The sequence below is a fragment of the Lasioglossum baleicum genome, chromosome 9 (assembly GCF_051020765.1).
Source record: "Lasioglossum baleicum chromosome 9, iyLasBale1, whole genome shotgun sequence".
NCBI classification, from domain to species: Eukaryota; Metazoa; Arthropoda; class Insecta; order Hymenoptera; family Halictidae; genus Lasioglossum; species Lasioglossum baleicum.
Window position 1 is genome coordinate 1,091,998 of NC_134937.1, and position 22,727 is coordinate 1,114,724.

The 22,727-nt window shown below is 38.2% G+C and overlaps 1 protein-coding gene across 3 annotated transcripts in view; it reads left to right on the forward strand.

The window, feature by feature from the left end:
- Myb (proto-oncogene like protein Myb) overlaps positions 1 to 22,727 on the forward strand; it is a 72,245-nt gene that overhangs the window by 45,908 nt on the left and 3,610 nt on the right. For 2 of the 3 annotated variants that reach the window (XM_076431000.1, XM_076431001.1), the window contains exons 3-9: positions 3,986 to 4,150; positions 10,351 to 10,672; positions 12,836 to 13,175; positions 13,718 to 14,139; positions 14,965 to 15,281; positions 15,831 to 15,920; positions 19,887 to 20,012. In XM_076431000.1, the coding sequence (XP_076287115.1) occupies positions 3,986 to 4,150; positions 10,351 to 10,672; positions 12,836 to 13,175; positions 13,718 to 14,139; positions 14,965 to 15,281; positions 15,831 to 15,920; positions 19,887 to 20,012 (1,782 nt within the window). The remainder of the gene's footprint in view (positions 1 to 3,985; positions 4,151 to 10,350; positions 10,673 to 12,835; positions 13,176 to 13,717; positions 14,140 to 14,964; positions 15,282 to 15,830; positions 15,921 to 19,886; positions 20,013 to 22,727) is intronic. The other variant, XM_076431002.1, reaches the window with a different exon arrangement.

The window sequence follows — 22,727 nt, forward strand, 5'->3', positions numbered from 1 at the left end:
TGTGGTGCCCAAGGTGGTTCGGAACCCACCTTATAAAAACTGTAGGTCCCGTCGCGAAAAAATCCTAACAGGATTAAGTGCGACGTAAAATAACCAATAAAAAAAACCTTTAGCACTGAATTGGCGACTCAGAGTTATCACTAAAAATTGCTGTACCATTATTCACAATATTGTTTACATTATTAAACATGCTGGTATCCAGAGTTGGACAAAAATTTAATTCAAATAAAAATTTCGGATGAAGTGGGTTTGTTCCAACTGGGTTTTAAACCCACTTTATTCGAAATTCTTATTTACATAAAATGTTTGCCCAACTCTGCTGGTATCTAATCAATTACTACACATTGAATATCCACAAAATGAACAAAAAAATCATATGCAATGGAATTATACTAGGTCGGAAGAAATGTTTAATTTTCAAGTTGAAATATATAGCTCCGACTGCAAAGGGTTGAATGTTATGCCATTGAAAAATGTGTCAAGTAAAAAATGAAAGAAGTACGTAAATCCTTTTTTCGAAGACTCAAAAATTCTGTTTGTGCGAGGCTCGTTCAAGCCACGAGATGCTACTTAATTTTCATGAAACTGATGCAGTGCTCGTGATGAAGCGCAGTGAACTACATATACACCGAAATTTCGCGAGGGTCGAAAACTTCTGATCACCGATATGGATGAAAAGAGCACGGCGCGGCGCGGCGTCCCATTGTTCTTCCCTTTATCTCGCCGCCATGAAAATTCTCTAACGCACACGCGATCGCGTCATCGTGCCGTGACTTTGATCGGATGTAACACGAGGGGAGGGATACAATGAGCATGGGCCACGAAAAAAAGAGGTCCACCCTTCGTAGCTTCTACAACGAGTTACGTCCGCAGGCAGATGCCCTCGACCACCCCATAGTCATATGCTACCATAGAGCAGAGGCCGCGCCGCGCCGTATGGTTTCCCGTGGGAAACATCATAGAAGCATATCGATCCCGTGCGCGCGCGTTTGTTACGCGGCCATTCTCGCCATTCTGACGCAATTGCAAATTCAGAGTCACAAGCGTGACCAATTTGTGATTTGCGCGGCCATTGTGCGCCATTTATCGATCTATCGAAGCGACCAAAATCGAATGTCGAAGAGCTTACTGTGAATTTGATGCTCCATGAGAAAATGCTACTTTGGAAAAATTTCTTATCGGTACGCGGTAATTTTTTTTTAATATTTCATCGATGTACTGCACTTGGTTGAGCTTCTTATATGAATATTTAGAGATTCACGCTTCGAGTGGTACTAAATATTATTATTACGAGACTCCGGAATTTATGCATTTATAACAGAAATGAGCAAGTGCAATTTAAAACGGTGAAAATATTAAAAGATTTTGAGAGTATTAATATATTATTTTCATCGCATTAAAATTTTTAAATAATTTTAAATTTTATATAAAATTAATTAATACACCCCTAAATTATTCACTTTCAAGAAAATTTCCATATAAAATTAATTTTCCATAATTTTTCAACCTCAAAAAAGCTTCCTCAATTATTAATGAAGAATATAAATTTATATTTAGCTCCTGCATCTTGCAATTGATGCAGAAACTTTTCATTTTTCATAAACATCCGGAGTCTAGTAATAAGGGATGAGAACTCGAGATCTAGAGACATCAAGCTTGCAAAATGGAACTGCAGATAGTAGACTCCGATTCGCGATTAATTCGAAACCATACCGACTGCAATAGGATCATGACCGAAGAGGTGAAACTGAAATTGAAACATTTCTATTATACCCACGGAAGAGAAATCAAATTTGAAAACTGTCAAAGCCAGAGAATTTTGAGCTTAAAGACCCAAACTAGAGATCGCTTGGGATCTTTGGGAAATTTATTACCATTAATTAGTCTCGAATACCTGATGCGAGGAGGGAAAGAGGAGGAAAGAGAAGTTGTGTTTCAATATTTGTAACCCTGAGGGGAACGAATAAAGTTATACATACACTCCGGAACTAAAAGATAGCACACTTTGGAATTAATGTAATTTCTGTTTATTAAGCATTAGAAATACAAGTTTTTTATACACATATTTTTAGTGTGTCTTTCTTAACATATATGAATGAAATGAAACGAAGCTTCATTAACTTATCTATTTTTATTGAACGAAGTAGAAATTATTAACGAAATATAGAGGTACAAAATGATAGCACACTTAACGAAAAACTTGAAATATAACAGAATTAATCGATAAAAATCAATGCTCAATATTTTGTAGGACCTCCTTTACAGCTAACGACTTTAATCATTCGGTTTGGTAAATATTTATACAATTTTTGAATACTGTTTATATTCTCACATTTGTCCAAAATGCTCTACTTTAAATCGTTAATATTTTGGAATTGTCCGCCATTTTTTACACACAGCTCTGGCAAGATGTCCCCAACAATTTTTAATAATGTTGAGGTTGAAGATCTTGCTGGCCATTCCAAAACACGAATAATTTTTGAAAAAAAGTATTTCTTGACCATTTTCGCCGAGTGGAGTGCGACATTATCTTGTAAAATGTGTTTATTTGCAGCAATTGTTACAGCGTAAGTGTTTAGTTGTTCAAATTATTGGGCCGATTAGCGTCCCATTTAGCGACGGCTTAAAAATAGCTGTTCTTCATTCAAATTATGTATAATAGTACATAATAGCCTACGTGTGTCGTCTGGACCATCCAAGTTAAATCTTTTTTCGTCAGTAAATATGACTCTTCGCCACTTTGTCCTCATATTTATATGCTTTTCGGCAAATTGTAAACGAAGCGCTTTATGTTCCTTCTTTCACCAAGGTTTTTTCTGCAATTCTCTTCGCGCTAAGTGCTTGAATTTTTGTAAAACACAACGTACATTTTTTCCGTTAGTGTTTGCGCCAACACTTTCAGCGATGTGTCTCGCAGTCATCCTCGAATTTGATGCTGTTCTAAATGTTGCACGTTTTTCACGGACAGTTAAACTTTGTGGCCGCCCAGAACTCTTCTTTTTCCCGTAATTTTCAGGATTTTTTAACAAGCTCATAATGACTTTTCGGCATCTATTTACAATTTTTGATATTTGTTTAATTCAATCTTGTTCTTCCTTTAACTTCAATATCGTATGTGCGGCTACTTCACATACACTTACTTTTTTTCTACGACCCATTCTTAACACTTTAGTATGTTGTTTTATTAAATAAGGACGAAAGAAGCTAGTACCCGCTTTATCAATTACGTTTTGCAATGAATGTTTGCTCTCGAGTAACTTCTGCGTAACTGACAAATGTAAAACTGCTATGTATTTGTTTCCATTTCGAAAATTCTATTAAAGTAGGTAAATATGGTGGATGATATTCAGTACATTGCACGTACAGGCATGTCAGTAATGTTGACATATTAAAATATTCATTTCCTTCAGTTTAATGTACCAAATGAGGAAAAATAGATGATCTATTTGTCCCAGACAAATTTGTCCCTATCTTTTTGTCCCAGAGTGTAGTCTCGAATACTTTAAGTTTGAAATTTTATCGTGTTCCGCGATACTAGATAGGGGCAAGCGCGTTTATCAAACTAAAACGAAGCAAATTAACGAGTTAAATTTCATACATCGTTGTAGCCTCTTCTCAATTTATCGATCACATTTCGACAATCTTGATTCTGTTCGAGAACACCTGCTGCCGAACGAGGTCGGCTATCGGACTCTTTCTGCATAAGGTATTAATTTCCGAAACGGCACACCGTGTATCTGCATACGTCTTTCATTTACTAAAACACATAAATTCAGAAAAAGCGTATAATCTGCTAACAACTTGTAAGTTTGAGTTAGCAAGATTACAGGAGAGAAACAGGTGCCATTTTCTTATGGTAATGTTGTCGCTATTGTAAAGTACAATTTTGCAGCCTGATAGCATCGATTTCTGTTTTATTTGAATAATGAGCGTGCAGTTTTATTGGTTATTTTAATGGTCCAACGATGGTTTATAATTGTTCTAGGATGGTTTATTGAAGCAGTTAGTGAGCAGCGTGGAACTACGGGGCGCGGTGCTCCGATGGGACACCATAGCCGGTCATTTCACAGATCGAAGCGACGTCCAATGCCAGCAGAGATGGGCGAAGGTCGTGAATCCGGAACTGGTCAAGGGGCCCTGGACGAAGGAGGTACATACATACCTGAATTTTGTTGCACCCTTCTCCCATCGAGCCTCTTTCCGGCCATTGTCTCTCGAACCCCACGAAACCGGCATTGAAATCTCCACCACTTAAGGGTAGTTCTGGTCGCCATTCTTTTTTTTTTTACCTAAAGCACACTTTACGCGCTACCAAAAAGGGAATCGAATTCGACCCGAGAAATAATGCTTTTTATTGCACTGTAGTAATATACATCTCAACAATTGTAACAGTGCAATTGTGAAGACAAAATATATGAACACTAAACCTACCATCACCGGTCAGAATGACCGTCTCCAGATTTTCTATTTTACGATTATTGATGTAATAAAAATAATTGTATAGATATCTTTAGTGGAGCACATATTACAATAGGAGCTGCACAAAATCTAAATACATGAAATCAATTTTGTCATTTTTATAAGGGAACATGTACCAGTTACTTTTAAAAAATTTTACTTTACAATCGTCAAACTCATACTACATCATAAAATACATAAATATTAACACATTACCGACCGGTGATTATTGCACAATTTTGAAAAATCTATGGTACATGGCTAAACACTTTTTAATGGACCCTTCAATAGCAACAGCAATTTTCATTGTGAACTAACAAGTCACCCTCATTAACGTCATCTAATAGTTTCATTTAAGATTGCACAATGTAAAAGAAAATTTCTATATATATATATGTTTTCCTATGATGCAGCACAATTATTAAAAACTCTATTAATAGGCTTCCGGTACGTAAAGTGTGAAGAATTAATTTTTACATACGTTGACGGGGTTTCTTGCTTCACTGCAGAGTAGAGCAATAATAAACTAATATTTTTAAAAAAATGACCAATAGTCTTTTTGAATGTTAGCTATAGCAAAATAGTCATTATTCAAAACTTTTTGATTAGTTAGTGATAACTAAATGGCAAATACTTAGTCACAGCTCTCAGTAATCGTTAGCTGTTGCTTATTATTGAATTAGTAGTTGATGATCAGTCATCAATCGTTAGTCATCAGTTACTATTGTGCGATTAACATACATTGATATTATTAATTAGTTACCACTAGACTGCGGATTTGATGCATTTATGACAAAAATGGGTACGTACAATTTAAAACAGTGGAAGTATTAAAAAGATTTAAGACCAGTGTATTAGTTTCACCTTAACAAGATCATCAAATGAAGAATGAAATTTTTATTTAGCTGATGTGTCTTGCAATCAATGGAAACATTTTTTATTTTGCATAAAGATCCGCAGTCTAGTTATCACATTAACTAACCAGAAAGTTTTGACTAATGACTATTTTGCTATGACTAACATTCGAAAAGACTATTGGTCATTTTTAAATATTAGTTGATTATTGCCCTACTCTGCTTTACTGTATATTGCGCTGGCAAGAAAGTAATTTTGGTATTTTAAGGTGAAATGATGATGACCTGAAATTGTACTTGGATCAGTTTTTTGCCGATGAGGACCAGAAGTTTCTATGGGGGCGGAATTGTGAAGCTACCAGAAAATGGCAAAAGATCATCGAACAAAATGGAAAATATAAAGTATATTAAAGTTCATTGCTTGTGAATAGACAAATTGGATTCTATTTCACCTTGAAATACCGAAATTACTTTCTTGCAAACCCAATGCATATGAACATTTAAACATTAATTACGTTTATACTTCTATACTTCAATATTTCGCAGAATTTTTTAAAATACTAAAAATATTTTGTTGAGTGAACTAGGTTATGTATCAGTGTCGTGAATGATAGGGAAAATTAATTATTTGCAATTTGAAGACTTGGATGTCTAGTCTTAACCCTTAGCACTCGAACGATGACTCTAAAAATTGCTATACCGCTATTCAAGATATTGTTTACATTATCAGTTAAATGGGTATCTAATCAAGTACTAAACATTTAGATACTAAACATTCTAGGTCGGAAGAAATGTTAAATTTTCGTTCTCGAAAGGTGAAATTGTTCAGTTTAGACTACAAGTCATGAATTGACTATGTACTGAGTTGAACAAATAATTCGGGAAAGAGATACAAGTACATGTAGAACAAAGGAGACTGTTCCAAGAAATCCACCAAATCTGAACATTTTTCAAAACGGCGAGACTCGAGCTTATCACTTGTGCACTTCGTCATTCGCTTCCTCATTAAAAAGCATGTTACTGCAACTCCGGTGCAAGATTCAGTTGTCAGACCCCGGAACCCGTTTCCACAAGTATTTGGACTCGATCAGGGGGGCCGTTTCTCTTGTCGTCGGCAGAAAGTTCGCGATGTACCGTTACACCCCCTTTCTCGAAAAGTTTCTTCTACCATGCCAGCGTATCCGGGTTGAATTCGCCTGGAGCCAGCACAGTTCACCGGCTATACACAGGGTGTTTTTTAAAGATGTCTGTATAACGTCCAGCTAAATATGGAATCGGAGTACGGTACCCTCAATTATATTATTTATGTCGATCAGTTTTCAATCGAGTAGGTTTTTATTCTTCATACGAACTGCTGTTTAATAGTAATAACAGGACAGTTTAGATACCCCGGGCCATCGTTCAAGGGATAATCCTTCCGAGGACTCTATTAGCCTATGTATCAGACGATTGCATAAGTTCGTGCCCGATTTGAAAATAAAATTAATGGTTTTAATGGTTAAATTTTAAAGAATGCAGCTTTATTAATCAATTATATAGTCACCAACCTTTTCTACAATTAGAAAAATGCTATCTAATAGAACAGCAGAGAAATGTTACAATTGTTGTTGCACACCACGAAATTGTGGCATCATAAATGAGCGTAGTAAAGCAGTAAAATAATGAACTATAGGTGCAAAAGTTAATGTCGAATCTGGGTCACAGACAAGCGGAATCAGTTAACCCCTTGCACTGTGAAGATTCTAAACAAAATCTACTAAATGTGTATGCTATTAATTCCCTTGAAGCTCAAATAAAATTCTATTTTATTGTCGTTACAAAGCGTGTTGAAGAATAGGCATGAAGAACTATGAAGAGCATAGGCATTCGATAAATATAAACTCGTTTCTTCTTCTTGAGGAAACGACGAATGTGAGAACAAGTCGTAAGGCAAGGGGTTGTAAAATAGTTGCAGGATGATGAACAATAAAAAGAACTCCTGTAAAAGCGGTAAAGCTACGAATGAAAAAATCACCGCTGGGTAGAAGGGAACTGTTGACTCGCCGGAGTCGGAGTTGTTTTGAAGTTGGGACTTTGCGGCCCTTCGCGGCGTGATCCTGTGTATGGCCGGTACTGTACGCCTACACGTTGGGCCGAGCAGAAAAGAAACGAGCGAAAACGCTCTCCACGGTCGCCTCGGTGGGGTATGCAATAAGAAGAAGAGAGGTCTGGAGCCGCGGAGATGCTGCGTCGTCGTCGTCGTCGTCGTCGTGCCAATGCACTTGGCAACAGCCAAGGGCAAGTAAGCCGCTGCCCGTGTACCGAACGCGTGTACACGCGGTCACGGGTCCTCGTCGGTGTGCACCTGATTCGTGGTATGGGAGCGCAAACCCATCGCGTCCTCGTTGCCCAACTCCTACGTTTCTCTCTCTCTCTCCCTCCCTCCCCCTCTCCCTCTATTTCTTTCTCTCCTCCAATACCCCTCTCCGAAGTCTCCCTGGAGGTTCGTGCGCGACGATCATCTCTCTCCTCTCCTCTACTCTACTCCTTTCTTCGACCTACCGCCACGTTCTCCGCCTCTCCGTGACTCCGCGAGGACCAGAGAAATTACTTACGAGACTCGAGCCGATGCGATGGGATCACTCGGGCAACCTTCCGGTGCTCGTCGCCGGTTCCACGTTTTTCTACGACACGTTCGACGGAATGTTCCCCTTTTCAAGCTTTCCGAGAGCCCGTGCCACTCCATCAACAGCTCTGCCCTTGGATAATCGAATGCCCACGGGGGGTGTTCGAGAGTTACTGATCCAATGACACACCGAGTCCAAGCTTCTATTAGACGCTCACGGAAAATGACTTTCGGAATGTCGAGTATTGACTGGAGATGAAAGAGCTTGTGAACCTGCCGAGGGCTCTTGAAAGGGCACAAAGGCGACCAAGAATCCATTAAGACGTTCAGTTTGTTGTCACGCTCTCTGCTTAAATGTTCACCCTTGTTCTAGTATGAATGAAAAGCTATCAGAATTAAGGGGGTAGCCTCGTCTCTGGGATTGCAAGGGATACGCCTGCTTATTTCTGGATGATACAAAGATGCGAGTTTTCAGTAGTCAAAAGCGCTAGACGAAAGATCAATCTAGGTTGCAATAGTTCTCAAAAGTCCTATTTTTACGTTTAGGATAATTTCGTGTTAGAATCTATCGATAATATTATACAGAGACAGGCTATGGTGCGACTCCGACCGTAGGAGCAGAGATTTCGTTGCCTGGCCCAAGTGGTTTATGACACCCCCCTTAAGAAAAGGGACCAAAGGTTTTTCCAGGGACGAACCAGCTCAATCGTCGTTCCAATACAGTACAGAACACATCACAGCATCATTTACGCTACAGCATTATTAGCTTTACCTTATTTCTCTCGCTCTCTCTCTCTCTCTCTCTCTCTCTCTCTCTCTCTCTCTCTCTCTCTCTCTCTCTCTCTCAATACAGTTTATCTCTTTTTCCATTCACATTGCGATCACTGTTTAACCCACTTTGTAACTTTATTTGCATTGAATAAATAAAGTCATCTTATTTAATAAAATTAAGTTTTCCAACATTTCGGGTAGATGCACCACATTTTGTTTTCTGTTTATAAAAATTTTATTAAAAAGAATTGAAAGTGTAGACGGGCATAGTTGAATGGTTTATTTAATTCTCTTGGATAAAATATAACGTCAAATGAGTAAAACTTTTATTATGACAAATTAATCTGGTCATTTTTATAAGAGAGCATGTTCCAGTTACTTTTGAGGCTCGGTAGGTTTAGTGTTAAACTATTACGTTTATTATTCGGAAGCATAAAGCTGTGACAGCTACATGCTGTCGAATAATATAAATTATTTTTCGTTTTAATTGTCTGCCTGCCTCTTAATAATGCAATGCCTTGTCGCTTTTCTCTCTCCACCCAACGTGTTTCCGTTTTCCCATCATTCTTTTTGTTTTTTTTTTTAAATCATTAATTTATGAATACATACATGTTAATCACCAAGACGCGTGGAAAACAAACATAATAATGAACAGAATTTTCAAAGATATTTTCATTGAACGGAAGGGTGCGGGATGCGCCTTCTCGTTAAACCGTTAGATGAAAGATCAATGTAGGCCGTAATCGCCCTGAAAAGTCCTATTTTTACGTTTACGAGAAGTAATTAATTTTATTACATGCGCAGCTTAATGCAAATTACTTCTCGTAAACGTAAAAATAGGACTTCTGAGGGTGATTACGGCCTACATTGATCTTTAACGAGAACGCTTTAACGAGAAGGCGCATCCCGCACCCTCCTGTTAAATGAGAGAATGTCTTTGAAAATTCAAGCGCAGGGTAATATGTATTAGATGGTTGCTAGGGGTGTGCGAGAACCCGAAATATCTGGTCGGGTCCGGAACACGAAATTTTTTCGAGATCTTTCGAGATTCTCGAATTTATCGGGGTTCCCGAAAATTTCTTGAACCCAGTAATCATTTATATTCGTTTTAATGAATACATTCATAGTTTCGGATTTTTTATTCGAAATTTTCTGGAATCTCAAAATTTCGGGAACCCGACCCGACCCGACTCGACTCTTCTCGACTCGTCCCGACCATCGGGTTCCCGATACTTCGGGTTCTCGCACACCCCTAATGATTGCATAAGTTTGTGGCCGATTTGAAAATAAAATTCAATGGTACAATTTTAAATAATACAGCGTATTAATAAATTATATATATATATTAATTTTACAATTGTAAAAAATAATGGTGATTATATAATATTTTTTTTACACTCCTATAACTATCCTGATAACGATCCTAAAAATCGGGCACGAAGTTATGCAATCATCTGATATTTCCATCTTCGCGTTAGGAGAGTAGTCCGGGCATTCCTCATTTTTTTCCGTGTCCTCGAGTGTGTAGAGTGACACAGGTATTTAGTAGAGTGGTCTGAATGGCCGCCGCAGGTTTCGTAGGGAACATTGGTCGTGGAATGTACAAAACCGGTAAATCAGGAGGTTTCCGTTCCGAGGACTGATGATTGCTGATGTTTGCAGGAGGATGAAAAAGTAGTGGAATTGGTGGAGCGATACGGGCCGAAGAAGTGGACGTTAATTGCACGGCATCTGAAGGGTCGTATCGGTAAGCAGTGCCGGGAACGATGGCACAACCACCTGAACCCGGGGATCAAGAAAACAGCGTGGACGGAGGCGGAGGACAGGATTATCGTCGAGGCTCACCGCAGGGTGGGCAATCAGTGGGCGAAAATCGCAAAATTGCTGCCAGGAAGGACGGACAATGCGATCAAGAACCACTGGAACAGCACGATGAGGAGGAAATACGAGACGGAGGAAGGGAGATCCGTCACCGGGACCAGAGGTTCATACAACTCATTAGTTACACGAAAAGTTCGTCGTACCGTCTGCGTCTGTGCGAAAAGTACCACTTAACTTTTACGACAATAACCAAAAATTTCGACGATCTTCTATCGCGTTGCACTTTATTATTCCAACGTGAATAATAGGGTTTAATTCCAAATGTGAATTGAGACTAGACTGAGGATTTTATGACATTTATGACGAAAATGAGTAAGTGCAATTTAAAGCAGTGGACAGACCAAACGAATTTTAAAATAGCAATGTATTCATATTCGATTAAAATCAGTAGATAAATAATGACAATTCTATTTGGCTTCTATATTGAACAATATATGCAGACAACTTTTATTTTCTGTAATGATCAGCAGTCTAATCACCGAGAAGTATCAATGTATTCGTATTCGATGAAAATCAATAGAGAAATAATGACAAAATTCTATTTGGCTTCTATATTGTACAATATATGTATGCAAACAATTTTTATTTTCCATAAAGATTCGCAGTCTAATCACACTGTCCAACAGCCAAAAAGTATTTCGATTCCCACTATCCGTTTCTTATACAGTTCTTCGCGCTGATTTCAAACCTGTCCTTAATTTTTCTCCTAGACGTACAGTTTTTGAGAAAATTTAGTTTTAAAAAAAGACATTTTTCAACTTTGAACAAATATTGTGATGTTATTCTTTGCAACAAAAGATTCTGTAGACTTTCCCGGATACAGTGATATCCTAATATTAATACATTATGATTGTTTAAACATGTTTAAACAATGATTAAAGACGGAGAGACACCACTTTTGCACCAATTTTTCAGGATATTTCTCAATTTATCTCAAAAAATAAGGGTCCAGCGGAAAATCGAACTATACCACGCGATAGAGCAGACTTTTATCTTGAGAAACCACCATTTCAAGTTTGCATGGTCGACGTTTTTTTCGAACCAGAAAGCAAAATATCTTCGCCCGACATGAGTTACCGCCAGTGGCGCTTACCGCTAGAACGGGCGTTCCATGTCGAGCGAAGATATTTTGCTTTCTGGTTCGAAAAAAACGTCGACCATGCAAACTTGAAATGGTGGTTTCTCAAGATAAAAGTCTGCTCTTTCGCGTGGTGTAGTTCAATTTTCCGCTGGACCCTTATTTTTCTAAATAAATTCAAAAATATCCGCAAAAATTGGTGCGAAAGTGGTGTTTCTCCGTCTTTAATGCTTGTTTAAACATGTTTAAACAATCATAATGTATTAATATTAGATATCTCTATATTCGGGAAAGTCTGCAGGATCTTTTGCTGCAAAGAACAATCCAATACCTTTTGTAATAACATCACAATATTTGTTTAAACTTGAAAAATATGTCTTATTTTAAAACTCAATTTTCTCAAAAACTGTACGTCTAGGAGAAAAATTAAGGACAGATTCGGAATCAGCGCGAAAAACTATAAGAATCGCATAGTTGGAATCGAAATACAAAAAAAAAGTTGAAATTTGTTAGACAGTGTCACCGAGAAACATAAGAATCCACAATAGTCTTGCTATTCATCGACAAAAACATTTAGAGACGTTTTAAAAAGAAATTGAAAGTACATACCCGGTTATTGACAGAAGAGTTAATGGGACCCCTGGGATATTTATTATACTTTCTTAGAAAATTATGTAACTCAAAAGAAAAGGTGACATCTTGTTCTAATATTCCAGAAAGACTATTTGCACAGACTATTATAATAAAATTTAACGCAAAATTCTCTCGAGCATGATCCATACTTGGATCGAAACGTTGAGAAAAATCTTTTAAATCGCAAAATTGCTGTGTCTTGATTTGGGATCGAACCTGTACGCCGATAACATAAACTAATTTCTATCATATGATAAAACCTTCACAACCACAAAGACTACTGGAGGTAGTAAAATCTGGCTCGGTCCTTTAAAGAGGACAGAGATAGACAGCCTTTAAATGTATGTATTAGATATTTGAGCTGTCGTGCAGCATTCGTACAGTAGCAGTCGTTAAATGATCGCTCAAGGTCGCCGAGACATATTGCTACGTAATCTTCTCTGTCGTAGATAGCTGATCGACATTGAGCGACCGTTTTACATTGCAGCGAGCATGATCCTTAAGCGCGTGTAATTTGGGAAACAGATGTTCTCATGTCACCGATGTTTACAACAGGACGAAGTCGAAGAAAAGCCACGGAGCCACCAACCGCTGCGAAAGACTCCCTCTGCACGAAAGAAGACTTGTCCGGTCACGCTCGCCTGAAAACATCGTCCACGAGCAACGACAACGCGACGACGATTTCGACGACTATGCAAACATCGCATACTCTGGACATCGACCAACTGGACTGGACCAGAGCCTGGGAGAATCATCAAAACATTCAGACGTTCCAGGGTCTTCTGAATCTGAACGATCGCACGCACAGCACTGATGATTCCCGGTTGGATTCTCCGTCGAAAAGGGCTAGCTCGTCCGTCAAAGTCAAGACTGAACCAATATCACCGTTTACAAAGTACGTTTTAAGGAGGTAGACTCTCGTTTCTCCAAAGATGGGCTTTTCCAGTAGTGAAATGGCCTAAAAGTCTGAAAAGTCCTATTTTCACGTTTACGAGGCGTAATTTGCATTATTCGGTAGCATGTAGCCGTCGCAGCTTTATGAAAATAGCTGCGCGGCTGTATGTTTGCGAGTAAATGTATGCTTCCTTAAAGAACATAAATTTTTAACCCGGCGTTGGGGTAAGGTGGTAAAATGTATTGTAAGTGGTAAGGTGGGGTCTCACAGACCCACCGAAATAATATATTGTATTATAGAAAAATAAATACCTTCTTCATAATTATAAAATTAGGCATTGCTTAAGAGGCTTGCAATTTATCAGAGTAAAAACGCAGATCCACGAAATTAAATTTTTATTATTCAAAAATACTTAACTAATGAAACATCTTTACAATGTTACAATCAATCTAAAATCTCTGGGGTCTGTGAGACCCCACCTAACTAACGCCGGATTAAGTTTTCTAACAAGAGAAAGAAATCACATGATTATTTTTTGGTAGGTATTTCGATTTGCAAATCCAAGGTGAGGCGACCAACTCGAGAAACTCGGAGATCAGACTGATGCCCATGCCGGACCTTGAAGACATGTCGGGCAGTATGACGGAGAAGGAACGAAGCAGTCCACCCCCCATCCTGCGCAGACGTAGAAATACTCATACACTTCAGCAGAGAACCGACACCCCCGATAGCGGGAACCAGTCTGATTATTTGATAATAACCCAGCATCAGCCGCAACAGCAGCATCAGACCGGCGACGCGACCCCAACCACTCCTATTAAACAACTACCGTTCAGCCCGTCACAGTTCTTGAACAGTCTCAGCCCGGAAACATCCTCCTGGCCGCGTGCCAGCACGCCTAAGGCGAGCAGCCCAGGTCCACTCACCACACCACAACCCACCGGTCTTCGGCGAAGTCAGAATGGTAAATTACCGACGAAGCATTCTCAGTTTTATGGGCTATCCTCTCTGTTAGCAAACAGGAAATAATTAACCAGTTGATTCCATGCAGGAATCGAAGACTGCGGATCTTTATGCATTTATGGGTTCTAAACATTTTCAAACAGTGCTAGAATATCAAATTCTACAGAATCTAGTACGATTTCGATTTATTCCAGAATTACAAAGACCACTGAAAATAAGATTGTACATTATTCCGCGTTCTTAAAAGGCGGGATTTTAATTGAGCTTGGACCATTCGATAGCCTACCCGAAAAGACCCCTCTCTGCCAAGTTTCAGCCCCCTATCTCATCTGTAAGGGTAGTTATCGAGAAAAATCGAAAAATCAGTTTTTGGCCCATTTTCCCTATTTACGGACAACTAAAAATTCTGAAAAAATCTGACACATATCGAATATTAAGCCACATATTAGGTACCATTTCCAGATTTTTCCGTTGCAAATTCTGGCTATAAAAAATGAAATAGACGAAAAAAATCGAAGAAATGCAGATTTCAAATAGAAATCTTAAGTCTAACAATAAGCTCGATTGACCCCTTAACCTACAACTACAGACATAGCCCGTAGTACGATGATCGGGCCAAACGTGAATATTACGGGCATTTCGGCGAAAATTTTTGGAAAGTAAATGTGAAGTAGGTTAAGGGGTTAAAATCCCGCCGGGGGCGAATTTCACCACCAAACCCGGGTATAGCCTTTGCCTACAAAAATTGAAAGTTGCATAAACATCCGCAGTCGACTGATGTATCAATATATTTTTCAGTTTAACTCTAGAAAACCTGTATTTACAGATGGCAATACGCCGAGGACGCCGACGCCATTCAAGAACGCATTGGCAGAGCTGGAACGGCGCAGCGGCGCGACTACTCAGTTACCTGCTACCCCAAGTCGTCTCGATGCTTTAACCGAGATCATCAAACAGGAAACCGATCGTGAAAGCTTAGCAGGGACCAGTACTATCCTTCAAGACTCCGGTTACAGCACGATAAGACGACGGGGTAAAGAGAACAGCGCTCCTGGCGGAAAGAGAGCGCGAAAAGCTCTCTGCCAAGCATGGGCGAATGCTTCTCAGGATAATTCGGAAATGAGTTTCGTTGTAGAAACACCCGTAAGTCGAATGTTACGTTTACAATTCTTATTTGCCGAAAGCAGACTGCGGATATTTATCAAAATTCATTGTATTAGGAATCTTCCTTGAGGAATTATAAATATCGGCAATCTGAATTCAAACAACACCTCTCACCTAACTGAAGTACCTTCGATATCTCACATATTATTGATACTGGAAAAATATCTCAGTCACGTTTCCATTTATTTTTAATACTCAACGTCGAATCTTTATGCAAAATAAAAAATGTTTGTATCGATTGCGAGACACAGGAGCTAAATAAAAATTTCATTCTTCTTTTTATTATCTTGTTAAGGTGAAACTAATACATGAGGGCTATAAATCTTTTTAATACCTCTACTGTTTTAAACGGTACTTACTCATTTTTGTCATAAATGCATAAAATCCGCAGTCTAGTTATAATAATACAGTCTAATTATGCTTCCTCTGAGGTCTTTTTTTTTATTATCAATAATAAGCGAGATACTTAAGGTGTATAGAAATTGCGGGAAAACATTTAATGCAACGAGATTTCATTGTTCTTTCCAGAGTAAAAGTTTGGACACATCTGTATTATTCTCCCCGGCATCAATGGCACTGGAGGATAGTTTCTTAACAGCAGGGACTAGTCCCGTAAAGGTAGAGAACCATATCCATCATAATCAAAATTATATTCAAACTCAACCAGCCCTATCCTGGTATTATTCCCGTACCAATCGCCTTTAGACACGCTAGCCGGCCTAATTCTCTTTTGTTTAACACTCTCTTGTCTCTGTCATTCTCCTTACGTTTATATTATTTTTAATTCTGCCTGCCTCTCTTAATAATGTAATGCCTTGTCGCTTCTGTCTCTCTCCATACAACTTATTTCTATTTTCCTATCATTTTTTTTTGTTTTTTTTTTAAATCATTAATTTATGAATACATGTTAAACACCAAGGCGCGCGGAAAAGAAACATAACCTCAGTTAGCTAACCTTCGCGACCCTTAATCGACCTGCATTCGTCGCCCTGGTATCGTCCATTCCAAAGATTATTAGCATTCTTTTTTTTTGTCTCGTAAATTTTAAGTGTAACATGACTAACATTAACGGGGCGTAAATATCGTCTGATTTATTTATATATATAAACTTATTCCAACTACGAGTATGCTTATCCTGTTAAATTATTTATATGTGGCTGATACGGTCTGAATATTTTGTAAGTGTAATTTACGATCATGTGAGTAGAGAACGCGTTATTTAAATAATTGTGTCAAAGTTTAAACGGCCTCTCGATCGAGTACTTAAGTTATTAATCGCGTGTATACAATTTTTTTTTATATTTAATTACATTATTAAGCATCGGAAACATTCGTACTTATTCGCATAGTCGACACACGATAGAACATTGTTTCGTTTATGTTTGGTTTAATCACTGGCTTCTCCTTTGATCTAGTTTCGCTAAGCATTGAATTATGTTTACGAGTATCCATGCTCGTTTTGATTTTTCCCTTCTTTTTTCGTTTTTGAAAACTTTTTTTGTTGATAATTTAATTCGTGTAAATTGTTCGTGTACGTTAAAACGCTATCGAGACGATGTGAACTGTAATTATCCATCCCAGTGATGTCGCCATGTTACTATAACATTTGACGCTGTAAGTTCGTCGAACTACCGAGTCTGTTTCTTTTTTTTTCTAAAAAAAATTCGCAAAACAATTGGAGAAAAGGTATTTGTACATACGTATAAAATAGCGATCCGGTTCGATGACCCGAAAGAAATGATAGCACAGGATATACGTAAACGCGAGAGGTTATCGACCTCTTTGTTTGCAAACGCGATGTACGAACACGTAGAATTGTTTGCAGTCTCGCTTTCGTCCTCCGAGTTCTCGACTATCGAACGAAAGAATGTAAAAAGAAGTTGCTTTTGGTATACGGGCCACTGGTGACCCTCGCGGCATCGAACGTGTCCACGTGCATCAAAACACAGAGCGAGAGAAAAAAGTATACACTTACACCATGATTCTATCTTTCCGTCGACGATATTGTTTTCCATCGACCAGGCTGAGAACTATTTTTAAATTAAGCAAATCACTAGACTGCGGATCTTTATGCGTTTATGAAGAAATTGGTTGGGCGAAATATAAAACAGTAAAAGATTTAAACGATTCAAGAATGTCGTAATGTTGCTTTTAATGTGACAACGTCGTCAAAGGATGAAATCAATTTTTATCTTCTTCCTGCTTCCCACAATCAATGCAAAACATTTCTATTTTGCATAAAGATCCGCAGTCTAGTAATCACCTTCAGTAATATTCTTCAGACTAATGTAACACATACCTACTTTAAATCATCACTAGACTGTGGATTTGATGCATTTATGACAACAATAAATAACATAAAGATGTTAAAATTATGTTATTCTCATTGTATTAGGTCAATCGGAAAGTTCCGTCCGTTTTTTTTTTACAAAAAGTAGAGCTTTATTTAAGAAACAAAATGAAAAAGTACATTAATCGAAATATTGTCCATCGTTAACGATGACTTTTCCCCATCTTTCGGGCAGCAAGCGATTCCGCGACGAAAGAATGAGTCATCTTTGGAGATTATCCAGTCAGCTAATCCATTTTTCGACATCTTCGTAAGATGGCATGTGCCATCGACCGAAACAAGTGATAGTCAGAAGGGGCACAGTCTGGCTAATAAGCCGCATGGAGTAGCACTTTCCAGCGAAGTGCTTCTAACGTTTCTTTGACAACTTTTGTGACGTTTCGCAAGCAGAATTTCGCAGATGGTTTTTCGCATCTCAATGTCTCTTGGCTTGAGTTCATATGGAACCCACTTTCCTTCCTTGTAGGCCTTCCCCAAGGCTTTTAAACGATCGAAAATGACAGATTGAGTACAATTTAACGCTTCTGCAATTTGTTTTTGCGTTTGACATGGATCTTCATCTACCAATGCCTGCAATTCTTCGTCTTCGAATACTCGTGGCCGTCCAGAGCGCTCTTTGTCCTCCACAGTAAAATCACCATTTTTAAAGCGTCGAAATCATTCTCTCTATACATATACATGTTTTATCGGAAACAGCATTATCGCCATAAACGTCTGCAATCATTCGATGAGCTTCAGCTGCAGTTTTCTGCCAATTGAAGCAGAAGATTAACACATCGCGCAAATTACGCTTATTCTGCTCAAATTCCGACATTTTCAATGTAGAAGAAACCGATGTTATTCATGCAGGCGTATATTGTTATGTATTGTATTTTATTGAAAGATGTCCAAACTAAAAAGTTAACACGCTGATCGCCACGTCACCCAAATATGGGTGACGCTCTTCTTGTTCGAGTTAATTAAAAATAGGATATACAACATGAATTCCCGGTTATCGCTCTATTTTCGTTCTGCGTACCGACGGTCGGTTTTGGGCCCTGCATGAAACTTAGCCGAATTACGCTGGGCGATCAACGTGTTAACTTTACTTTAGACGTTATAGTTAATGACAGTTCGAGCTACAGCTACTCGACGCTAAACGGACGGAAGTTTCCGATTGACCTAATATATCAATATCATTAAGGAAAAAAAGAAATGTGAATTTATCTTTTGTTTCTTGCAATTGCTCGAAGCAGTTTTTATTTTGCATAAAAATCCACAGTCTATTCCTCACTTTGGATAGAATGCTAACAAACGGAGACATCAAAGGTGTACGAATACTTCTTTCTCTTCGAACAGTACGTTCGTAAATGTATCCCCGTGATTCTCCTTCGTTCTTAGAGCGATCCCTAGATCCTGCACGACGGTGTATGTACATATATACATATCTATATATATACATATATATAGGTATATAACACAAAAGTATATATATATAAATAATATCTTTTTAAATATATTTATTATCTCATATTAATATATTCATATATTTATATATTTCTACTTCTTTCGTAAATAACGTTCAGTTGCCGCATGTCTACAAACTAACTCGAACGTAAAACACCCCTTGTATAGGCCTGGCCTAGCGTACCAAAGTACTCCTCCCCCAGCTCCCAGTCCCACCCCTGCTCCATAAAGTACCCGTCCCAAGAAACGACGAGTCCAAAGACGATTTTGAGCGGCGTTCTCGAAACGACGCTTATTCCAAAAGCTACATGCAACCGCGCAAAGAGAAACGAAAATAAAAATGAAAATAAGGGCTAGTCATGTCGCGGCAGTTGTTCGCTAGTGATGGCGCGAAATCTGCTCCGGTGAGAGAACACGTGTGAGGACGAGTCAACGCAGTCCCCTAATTTTCTTCGAAGTGAGTCCCTCGATGAGTCCCCTCTGTGTCTATTCCCTCTCTTTGTCTCTCTCTCTCTCTCTCTCTCTCTCTCTCTCTCTCTCTCTCTCTCTCTCTCTCTCTCTCTCTCTCTCTCTCTCTCTCTCTCTCTCTTCGGCGCGTTACGTTTTGTAGCCGCCGTCTCTGTCGACTCTGTCGAGTGACTTTCGAAGCGTGAAATCGATCGGCGCTCTCTCGTCGATCATTAAACGTACTATTTTTTCCACCCCTGAGACATTCTTGGACAGGAATGTTTCGAAGCGGAAATACTTTTTTAATTGCCGGCTGTAGCTAGTGTGTCTATCCTTTCCAGACTTCCCACGACTTTGCGTCCGTACAGCGGAAGCCTAACGCCAAGAGAGCGATCACGTTCGACGTGCTCGACAGTCCCTGCTGTATCATCAGCCCTCTGCCGCTCAGGCCGGCCAAACGCGCCAAGGTGAGTCCCTGTTCTCTTCTCTTTTCTTCTCTTCTCGCCGTCTCTCTACTCCTTTGTTAAATGGTTAGCTCTTTCCTCGATATACGATCTTAATCCGTTCCTGATGTTTCGACTTGTCAACCACATACAACTTACCAAACCAACCTTTCTCATAAGAAGTAATGTAAAAGTGATTAATCCGTTCTCATGTAAAAAAACTCCTATTGACATTAATGGGGTTATAAAATAATTTATATAAACACTGTTTAAACACATAGATAAAAACGAGATTTTATTATAGATTTTTAAATTTAAAGAAACAAATGGTATTCTATTCTGTGGAAGAAGAGTCTCCTTGCAGTAAAACCAGACATTCTGGTGTTTTTTCTTTTTTTCGTTTTCTGTCGCTTTTCACTAGGCTCAGCTGGTTTGACTTTTATTAAAAACCTGTCCAGAGAACTTTGTTCCTGTCTTCTTCTCAGGATGTATCTATAGTGTTCACACAAAAGTATTATGTCGTATACCGAGTAAAATTTGTCACGTCCAAACAGGACGTATTCCGAATTGGACGTACTCCAAAGCAGATGTATATCGAGGTATCACTGTACTTGTGTCGCCATTCTTTTGTTTATGCGACATTGTGTTCTTCTAACTGAAGGGAGTCCCAACAAGAGTGAAATATTTAAATTCCGAATAAAACACAGTTTCTTTTATTTAATCAGAAAGTAGACATGTAGGAATTATGCATGGAACAATAAATCTGGCCCTCCTTGGCTTTGCTGGCACATTTGCGTTCTTTTGAAGAAATTTTCAATCATATTTTGGTATAATTGTGGCTGAATATCAGGGATACAGCGTGTACATCTCCTCCTTCAAGGCTTGGGTGGTCATGGGCTTGTTCACATAAATTTTTAACTTTAAAAAGTCCTAGAGAAAGAAATCCAAAAGCGTTAAGGGGATAGACTCGTTTCCAGGATTGCAAGGGTGCGGGATGCGCTTTCTCGTTTCTCGATAATGCAAAGATGGGGTTTTTCATTAGTCACAAGCGCTAGATTTCCACCATTTTTGTTGTGTCGAATAGCGATTCATTTTTAATAATGGCAGACTGTCTACCATCGAACTGTGATAAATAGACTGCGGATCTTTATGCAAAATAAAAATGGTCTGCATCGATTGCAAGAAATAGAAAGTGAATTGAATGTTATTTCTTCCCGTAATGATTTTTATAAAGGAGAAATCATATATTGACATTTTCTTTTAAAATTTTTCAACTATTTTAAGTTTCGTCTACTCAATTTTGTTATAAATGCAGAAAGATCCGCAGTCTAGTGTTAATGGTTTGACTCTCAAAGCACAGCAGCAAATTTAAATTTTCCGCTCTTGTTGGGACACCCTTTATGTGAATACTTATTCTCGCAATAATCAAAATTGTGCATGTGGTTATTTAAAAATCAAGTATTCTCTGGCAATATGTTTCCCACATTTTCCAAGAGAATACGTTGCTCTTAATAAAATGGTAGAAGAATAAAATCTGTTATTTATATTACTTCAGTGTTTTTGGTAAGACTACACGTTCGATGGTTGATGGGGGTAGTAGTCAAGTAGTTGGAAATATTAGTTTGGGCCGAAAGTTCGTAGCGTTTTTAAATCAAAATTCAAAGATAAAATTAAGATATTTATTCATAGGTTTATTGCATAATATGATAAGTCACCTAAAAGATGGCAAAAAGTAATAGAGGAGAATGTAAAATATGTTATTGAACAAATCTACGTACATATAAATATCCTAATAACACTGTCCAACACCAAATTTGTTCCACAACTACTGTTGGGTGGTTCTTATATGTAGAGTTTTTCGCGCTGATTCCGAGTCTGTCCTTAATTTTTCCCTACACGCACAGTTTTTGAGAAACATGACTTTGAAAAAAAACATATTTTTCAACTTTAAACAAATATTGTGGTGTTATTATAAAAAATATTGAATTGTTCTTTGTAGCAAAAGCTTCTGTAGACTTTCCCGAATACAGTGATATCCAATATTAATACATTGTGATTGCTTAAACATGTTTAAACAATCACTAAAGGCGGAGAGACAAACCACTTTTGCACCAATTTTTGAGGATATTCGGATATATATCGGGCGAAGATATTTTGCTTTCTGATTCGAAAAAAACGCCGACGTTCCAAACTTGGCAGAATGGCTTCTCAAGATAAAAGTCTGCTCTATCGCGTGGTATAGTTCTATTTTCCGCTGGACCCTTATTTTTTGAGATAAATTGAGAAATATCCTGAAAAATTGGTGCAAAAGTGGTGTCTCTCCGTCTTTAATCATTGTTTAAACATGTTTAAACAATCATAATGTATTAATATTGGATATCACTGTATGTATTCAGGAAAGTCTACAGAATTTTTTTCTGCAAAGAACAATTCAATATCTTTTATAATAACATCACAATATTTGTTTCAAATTGAAAAATGTTTTTTTTCAAAGCCATGTTCCTCAAAAACTGTGCGTATAGAAGAGTATAGGAGAAAAATTAAGGACAGTTCCGGAATCAGAGCGAAAAACTATAAGAAGGATCCAACAGTAATTAGGGAACATAAAAAAAGTTGAAATTTGTTGGACAGTGTAATTACTTTTGAGTTTTAAGGGGGAACTGTACTCTCAGATTTTATGCAGAAAATTCTGTGCAGAAAAAAGTTGGGTAACGATTTTTTCTCTTTTTTGGGCACTCA